General features: G+C 28.2%; 1 protein-coding gene and 1 non-coding gene across 2 annotated transcripts in view; one reads left to right on the top strand and one right to left on the bottom strand.

Moving 5' to 3' along the window:
- Positions 1 to 2,036: 2,036 nt before the first annotated feature.
- LOC112210675 (U6 spliceosomal RNA) lies at positions 2,037 to 2,140 on the bottom strand. The gene has a single exon (XR_002945257.1). It is a non-coding gene; the product is annotated as a U6 spliceosomal RNA (small nuclear RNA).
- Positions 2,141 to 4,370: 2,230 nt separating this feature from the next.
- Gel (Gelsolin) overlaps positions 4,371 to 9,426 on the top strand; it is a 59,693-nt gene continuing 54,637 nt past the window's right edge. The window contains exon 1 of the mRNA XM_014436651.3: positions 4,371 to 4,495. Coding sequence (XP_014292137.1) covers positions 4,493 to 4,495 — 3 coding nt within the window. The 5' untranslated portion in view covers positions 4,371 to 4,492. The remainder of the gene's footprint in view (positions 4,496 to 9,426) is intronic.

Here is a 9,426-nt window from a genome sequence, read left to right as displayed (position 1 = left end):
CGGCTGGATTATTGGTTCAAGAGCCCAATGAAAAAAATAAAGATATTATTTCATCCCAATTTTCTATTACTTTCATGAAAACTATAGTTACTTTTCAAAATTGATGAGTGTACCGACCATAGTTATAAAGAAAAAAAAAAGGCAGATGTTGCAAAACGTTAAAAAAAAAATTATTTTTTCCTTCGGAGCTCTATATTTTTAAAACTATCTACAATAATAAGAAACCAAATAGAACATCATTTAAATTGGAGTAAGTATGCTAAAATATGAGCCATTGTAGAGGAGATATTTATGTTCAACAGTTCTTGAAATACACATTTTCAAAAAGCAACATTTCATAACGAAAAATCAGTAATTGTGAATTTATTCAGGAAAACTATACCTCTGGATTCATTAGAGTACAGATGTCTATTAGAAATCAAATTAAAGCTAGTTTAATGTGCCATAAGGTAGATTATGGCATTTTTTCCGGTAGTTTAGTAGCTTCATTATATGTGGATAAATAAATACACAAAATGTTGACTTCTAGTTGTTCATACAAGATTTTTGATTTATTAAAAACTATTTCTCAAGAACCATTTGGGCATGCAGATGTTCGTCAGCACTCAAATCAAATCTTGTTGAATGAACTAAAAGTAGTTTATAACGTTTATACTCGTAGGAGCAGTAGTTTTTATGATATTTTGTTTTACTATTCTGTGACTTTATTAACCGCCACTCGAACTATTTTCCAACAATGCACTATGAAGAATTTTATAATTAGTATTTCTGTAGGTTTTATAATATTTGCCAAAATAAATTCACAAAATGTTGATTTCTATGTATTCGCACATAATTTTTGATTTATTAAAAACTATTTCTCAAGAACCATTTGGGCATGCAGATGTTCGTCAGCACTCAAATCAAAGCTTGTTGATTGTACTAAAAGTAGTTTATAACGTTTATACTCGTAGGAGCAGTAGTTTTTATGATAGTTTTTTATAGTTTTGTTTTACTATTTTGTGACTTTATTAACCGCCACTTTATTAACTATTTTCTATATCCACTATCTATTCTATATACATTAACTATTTTCCAAAAATGCACTATGAAGAATTTTATAATTAGTATTTCTGTAGGAGTAGTAGTTTTTATGATATTTCCCAAAATAAACACAAAATATTGATTTCTAGTTGTCCGGACAAAATCTTCGGATTTGAAAAACTATATCTCAGAAATTATTTACTGTACGGATGTCTATTGGGGCTCATATTTGAGAGAATTTGCTTCATGTTAAATAATGTGCTATGATTTTTTTTGTGTGTTGTAGTTATTTTTAAAGATATAGAAATTTTTTTAATTTTATTTAATGAGAGTTACAATTGTACTTGAAATACATCATGTAAATTTTAAGTAGTATCATAATGGTATGGTACAAGTATGTAGAGAAACTACCCATTGGTAGCACTTTAACAACATTTTTACAATATAACGTCTCGATGCCATCTTCTTGTCAGACGCCTCGGAGGATTCCCCAGAATGAAAGAGGAGGCAATGTTGGAAACTAATGGGTTTGAGTGGTTAAGGAGTTTATAATGGAAGGATTGATATCTGGTTCGGGCTAGATCGGTTACATAGGGAACATTAAGGTCTTTATGGATGATTTTATTCGTGACAAAGTAAGGAGCATTAAGGATTTTACGAAAAATTTTGGATTGTAAGGATTGGATACGAGAGGAATTCGAAGGTTTAGTGGAGCCCCAAAGCTCAACTCCATATGTCCAGATTGGCCTTATTACAGACATGTAGATCAGTCTTTTGTAATGAATTGGAAGTTTAGACCGTTCGTCTTGTAATAGTCAAATATCGACGTGCAGTTTCCTGTCTTTTCAGTTTTGTGTGATTCCAAGTTAGTCGTTTGTCCAGTTGTATTCCAAGGTAGCGGATCTGTTCTAGAGGGCAACATTATGAAAGTATACTGTAGGGCAGTCGGCAGCTGTATAGACAGTGTAGAGGATGGGACCGAGGATACTACCTTGAGGAACACCAGCGGACTGAGAAATATGAAACGCTTCACGATTTGGCGTGTCATCCTTGCGCAGGGGGCATCCTAATGTTCTCTGTATCGTTCCAAGTTTAGTATATGTATCGCCAAAGCAAGTAGGAAATGTAAAATGAGCGAAATTACTATGTTTTTCTGGAATAAAATAATCGTCAGAATCGTGTATATCTTAAATAATTTTTAATTCTCTTCTTTAGTTAATTTTCTTTTTTAATAATTCTTTAATTTTTTTACTAAAATGAACTCAGAAATGAATTTTTTGTAACTTTAGAACAGCTTCCTTTTTAATTCCACTAGCTCTGGTTGACAGACTCATCAATTTTGTCTAGCAACTTTACGTAGTTTTCATTGAAGTACTACAAAATTCGGGTTAAACAACTGTTTTTTTCTTCTCATGGGCCTCCCCAAGATTTTAAGTACTGTTTTTGAAAAATAAACATTTAAGGTTTTCAAATTATTGGGGAAAAGGGGATCACATACTCTCCCTCTACCCCCTCTCTCACCCCATCGGAATCACGTCCTTGAACATAAGCATACTTTTTATTCTGTTTAAAGATTATTTTTATATTACATATAAAAATTCTCTATGTCTATTTATATATTTAAATGCCTATCGTATTTTAATTTCATATTCAATTTTTGTTTGTTTTGTATTTTACATTTTTTTATTTAGTTGGATCAACTCTATTGATCGAAATACACTACTGGTGGAATTCTCTTTTGTTATTTCACCAATCTGTCGGGCGAAAAATCTGAGGATTGAGCGTGCAAAATCTTGGCCTAGATCATTGCTTGCATAACCATTGGTCAAGACTTTCTCTCCGAAACATTTATGGGTGGTAGAAGTTCGGGTTATTCGAATATGTATAACATCTTTCTATGATCGAGTGGGTTCATTTCAGAGCACTACCCAGGTCCCGGCAAATGTCGGTATTTCGTTCGTTATGCGTCACTTATAGAGAACAAAATATCTTAAATAAATAACTTATTTTTATTGTTGCATACATTTCCTTGGTAGTCTGCTCATCACTTAAAATTGATGGATTTTAAGAATTGTGAAAAATAATCAGGACGCATTCATTTTCAAATTCTCTTTATTTGATAATATATCGTTGTTTCCGCCTAAACGTATATCTTCATCAGTACAAAAATTGAAGCAAGGATCAGATGAGATATAACTTATAAAAATTAGTGTAAATTGAAAATAAAAAGTATAGAAATAAAAATAGGAGTTATAATGACTCAAGAGAAATATAATGATTGATTTAAGTAACAAAAATATACGTGAATAATATGCGGAGATGATCGGAGGGTGAGGTCAACAAAGATACACAAATAAATAAAACGTATTTATTTGTGTCGACGTTTCGATCTGAATTTCAGTCCTTCGCCAGGTCTTTAAAATAAAATAAGATAGCAACCTTAATTCAGAGAAACATAATAAAATAAAATAATAAAAAACAAACTTGGGAATATACATAGCACTAACGATAAATTAAGTAGGCAGTTGTCTATACTAATAGAAAATAAAATATAATTATTATAATATGTAATTAATTATTATGAAATATAATATATAATTAATATAATCTATTAGCATCAGCCACTATGTACTTAATCTATTGTTATGTATATTTCCAGGTTTGTTTATTATTATTATTTTTATGTTTCTCTGAATTAAGATTGTTATATCGTTTTTGTTTTTCAGCCCTGAAGAAAGCCTGAAATTCAGGTCGAAATGTCGGCGCAAATAAATAAGTTTAGTTTATTTGTTTATATCTGCTGGCAGCACCTTCGACTATCTCCTCGTATTGATCTACTGTCGTCCATTAACACCTCATGAAGTTATAATAAATGGCGAATGTAGAAAAATTATGTATAATGTTAGTGAATGACATATCGTTAGTATGTACAGGGTCGTCTTTAATCAAGTGGGGACCAAGGGATATAGGTACCTAGAGATGGTGATCTTATGAAATTATTTTATGAATAACTTTGAAATATAAACAACACGCTAGTTAAAATTATTAATTATCTGATTAGTAATAAAAATTAAACATCTACAAGAGATATTTTTTTGATTTTCCATTAGCAAATTCATAATCTACTTTTTAAAAGTCTATTTATTTATACACCAGTTTCTTTCAACATCAGTGATAAACTGCTTTATATTTCTCGAAGCCTTATCAAATAACAAGAATTTGAAAAAGACTACGTCCAAATTATTTTCCTCTCTTTAACATGTAATTATCGATATAATCCATCAACAGTTTTAAGAAATGTTTATACAGATATTTGAGAAAGATAGGCGTGAAAGAATATTATCTCCGCCCTACCAGGGGCTAATGAAGATTAGAAACTGGCCAAAGACCCCGACCCAGCAAAGACGATAACCTTCACCCGGGAGGAAACTGGCACTCAGTTGCTATTAGTGTGAATCTTTCCAGCAACATGGTAAGTTCTCATCTCACTAACTAGTCTTCATGTATTAAGCAAAAATGTCTTCTTTTTTTTTAAATTTCCATCATTTAGAACGTTCCATACAATTAGGTAAATTATTTCACGAAGGAAATGTATCTTGCGGGAAATATTCAGCTAGTGCTACTTGTTTATTATTTTGAAGGCAGCGTCGCCGATTAGTATCACTTTAATTGTATATTTGTTATTATTTTAGATGTTATAAGTATTTATCTATTTCATTAATTTCTCATACTGTTTATGCTGTAAACTCAATCGCAACTAGAAGAACCTTAATTGAAATATAAGCTTCAGTTTTCTAAAATATAATTGTGCTCTCATTATTTTATATCCCAATTTTATTGTTTCACTTAATGAATGATCTATTATAACAATATATAAATATGTTATCTTCAATCACCAAAATCGGACAATGGTTCAGATTTTAACCACAATGCGATATTATTAATTACAAGACTATATACATTAATGCTTTAACTTGTACTATCATGCACCTTGGATTTTAATGTATTTTATAGTATGTTACAGGAATATGATTAATAGAAATTTGATTTACAGTTTTATACATAAAAACTAAACTAATTGAATAAGGTATAACACAAGGCCTTTGAAATAATATTTTTCTTTGTTTTATTGTTTCTTAGCTATCAATTATTTTTTTTATTTTTCCAAACTGTTTCTTTATTTCTGTTCTATTAATTTATAATTTAAGACAATATAAATTAATAAATAAAAAGACCCTAGTATCTTCAATAAGGTCGTGTAGTGATTGAAAATTTCGGACTATCTAAATACGGCGATTGAGCGTAACATATACTATAAAATTATCCATCATAAAATCGTCGAAATCGTTTACGCTGAAAACCACTAACGTCGAATTCTAATTTCAAACTGACAATAAATTATATTTTATAATATCTCTATTTTCTATATCAGTTTTGATATATCTGGGTATTTTATATTATTTTTCTGGACGTTGGAAATCTGCCATCTTTCTAGATTTAGAAAGTAATAGATGCAGATGACTCTCTCTTCTTTTCTTTCGGGAAGCTTTGTCCTAAAGTCCACAATGGTTGATAACAACTTATTTTAAAAATTAGATTAACTTTTATCAGAGTTATTTTATTACTATAGCAATTTATTTTTAAATATTATTGTCAGTTGAATAGTCATAAATACTGGATACAAAGATATTGTTTACCTGAAGTCTGCAGTGTTCCAGAAACATCTTTAATTGTAAAATTTGATAATGTTGTTTATGAATGAGAAATAATGTAATGGGTTGGTTAATTAAAGATGTCATTAATATTGTTATAATTATGTTGAACTAGCTGTATTACACAATTTTAATTACTAAATGTAAGACACACTATTAATTACTACTTTTTTTTTTCAAAGGATAAATGCCAAAATATTTTTTAATTATCTTTACAATTATAATTAAAAAGGAAGTATTTAACAATGATCGCATAATCAATTGAAAATTGAGTGAAATGGAAGTGAATCAATGCATATTTAATTGTTTGTTATTAAATATTTGGTCAAGTCCCATTATAAGTTCAAAATTTCTTTTAGATTCAGAATTTAGGACATTAGTATATAAATAATACTTAGCAATTCTATACCTGTAAGTTACGTGTGACGAATCATAAAATAAAATTTATAAATAAAAAAAATCTTTGCTTTTTAACTTAAATAGTAATGATAATAATTTTTTATTTATATAAATGATTGACAGTATTTTTTTAATGTAATGTAAATTACAAGATTAATCGGTTCAACAAATACATATTAACTTTCAATTATTATTACAATAATTACATATTATTATGTTGCTTTAAAAATAAGGGTAACTCATGATTACTTAAATTATATAAAAGGTTTATCGATCTTTAATTAAGTAATTTTATTAATATTTTTCTGCACACTCTGATATTACTTAGTTATATCAGTTTAGCCATGTGAGCACTTCACTGTTCATCATATCCATCATTTTATTATGAGTTTTAATATTGGAGAATTTTTTGAAATATCCAACGAATGTCCTCAAAGAATAAATACATTTTTTACAAATTAATGTTGATTGTCTGGCAGACATTTAAAAAGTTTCAGTGTAAATGTTGATATTACAAAAAAACCTTTAGTTAGATTATAATTTATAATAGTAATCAATAATGTATACATAGATCGCAATGATGCGGAGATTTGGTCATGTAGTAGGTGAAGAAATAGTTGTTATTTAAAGGAAAGGATGGATGAGAATTGATGAATGGATATAGGAAGAGAATTCCAGGAGGTAGCATCAATGCTGAAGGAGGCAGTTGGTTCTATGGGAGGGCATATATAAATAGATTTTTTTTGTTCCAATCGCAGCTTATAATTTTGGCAGATGACCACCCATAAATTATCTTTAAGAGGATATGAAAAATAGACTTTATAAGGCTCTGTTTTTTGTTTGACTTACCAATATTTTGTAGTTAGAACCAATCAAGATAGGAATCCAATTATTTTATTTGGAATTTACACCACTGTCAACCATTTCTGTCAAGTGTTTAAAAAATGAAAATTTAAAAAATTGTCCAGTGTCAAGTAAGATTTGAAATCAAACATTTTAGGTTTTAATTATGCAATAAGGAATATTAGAAAAATGCTCCATATAATACAGACTGCAATATATTACTGGTGCTTTTAAATATAGAGAATGTAATATAAAATTAATGATGAGAAGATAGTTAAATATAAAATTATTGTGAAAATGAAAATTTCCAATTTCTTTTGAGGGTATACCTTCTGTGTGTTCCTCTACCAAGTCCACTAATGGTTGGGATTGGCTTTTATTACTTTTGTAATTCTTGCATTAATTTTTATTTTTTGTTTATATATTTTTCCTGTGTATGTTATCATTATTCTTTGCTCATGTCTTGAACAATTTATTATTTTATTTTCACACATCATTAGTTTGGAGTTTTACAAATTTAGTATCAGACATATTCCTCAACAATTCTGATGATCGTAATTGATGATGAATGTTTAGAATTTGATGCTAAATATTTTTATGTAGTTGACAGAATTTATTGTAATTAGTCTAATGTTTATCATTCTTTTAAATCACATCACTTACAAATGATGATGAGTTACGTGCCTTAAAAGACATGTTTGAGTCAAATTTGTTTATTAAAAACGTTGATGATATTTAATCCTGCTGATTTTTCTTTTAAAATATAATATAAATATGATTCCAAGTAACTTACTAGAAAATCTTATTTATTTTAAAGAAAGGCACTGTTCTATTTTTCCAACCAAATTCTTTTTTTAAAACCATTAGAGAAAAGAAACATTTCCTTGTTACTTTAGGATTTGTACTCAAAAGTAAAATATAGTGATAATCTAAAATAAAAAATACCCTTTTCTATTGAAAAAAACTATAGAAAGAAAAATAAAGAATAGCCTTTTTTATGGGGAAAAAATAATTAAAAAATTTGTAACCAGTCATCATCTTAATACATAGATAACAGTGTTGAAAACAACTAAATAATTACTGACATCATTTGTACCCAATTTTTGTTTATGAATCAATCATTGAAGTCATAAAATCACAGCTTGTACATGTTACACTCCTTATTCAAATGCTGTTTTTTCATGATTTTTTTTATTATTACACTGAAAACCCATTCATTTTCAGAAATGGGTGGGAGATATTTTTTGTTTATTTGCTTACGGCACCCTTACTAAACAAATATAGTTTAAATAATGTAAATTTGAAATATAATTTGTTTTTCAATTAAGAACATGTTAATAAAAGTACCTTTCGTATTTTATGTAATAGAATAAAATTTTAAAGAAAAATAAATTCCACCTTCTAGAACTGAATCTGCTATGTCACTTTGTTATTTTTAAATAAATGTGATAAACAACTTTCACAGTTAAGAGAACGCTGTGTAGTAAATAATTTCCCTTTAGCATTTCACTGTGCTTTATTAGAGATGAAATATGCCATAGCTCACCAATTTTACAAAATAGTCCATAATTTTCTTCAGTCAGATAAGGAATGACATTTAATGATTGTTTCTTTAAAGGTGTTCGTAGCTTTCCATATATAATTGCTGCATTTTAGTCACTTCAATTTATATCTTAATATTGTTTTCATTATGACATGGAGTAATAATAATAGTTTTAATAATTTCATTGACGTGGAAGTATATTTCTTTAAATTTTCCAAGTTCTGTGGAAATTTCAGTTTTGTTATTTACATAACATTACATTTTGTTATAACATGGAATCATTATTAATTTATTAAGTAAAAACAATTTGTAGAAATGATATATAGTTATCTTATTCCTCTATTTCACAATTTTAGGACAATTGACATGTTTCAATTGATTTTTGTAAATTTTCTCATCCTACTTGATTGATACTATTAAATATTAATTAAAAAGAAAAAACTCTTTGTCTATACTTTTGAACACAGTGACAAGTGATCTGAATATGGTTTACTAGCTTCAAAATGTAGCATTAACATTTGAGTGATATATAACCTAATGGTGTGATATAAATATTTTTCTTATATCAGGATGGATTTCAAATTTTATCGTTTAATTAGGACATTTGACAAAAATCTGGTCAATTGATACCCTTATTTGTCTATGCATGTCTTATTTGCATCTATTCATATCTCATGATTTTATGCTACAGCTGATAGAACATGTTTAGAATCCTCTTAGTTTATTAAAATCTGATATTTCCTAACAGCAGCATTCATGTCTCACGAAAGGACCAGTTTACAATTTGAAGTAGTAATTGTGGTGTACTTCCCTTATTTCCTATCTAATTGTAATCACTAATGTATTCTGGCATTATTATGATATCTATTCATTTTAGGTTGCTATTGATTAATGGATAATTCTAAA

This window comes from Halyomorpha halys, unplaced genomic scaffold (assembly GCF_000696795.3).
Source record: "Halyomorpha halys isolate HHAL.00 unplaced genomic scaffold, Hhal_1.1 Scaffold51.1, whole genome shotgun sequence".
Lineage (NCBI taxonomy): Eukaryota > Metazoa > Arthropoda > Insecta > Hemiptera > Pentatomidae > Halyomorpha > Halyomorpha halys.
The sequence above is the reverse complement of the archived record's forward strand: the minus strand, read 5'-3'. Positions and strand labels throughout refer to the sequence as shown.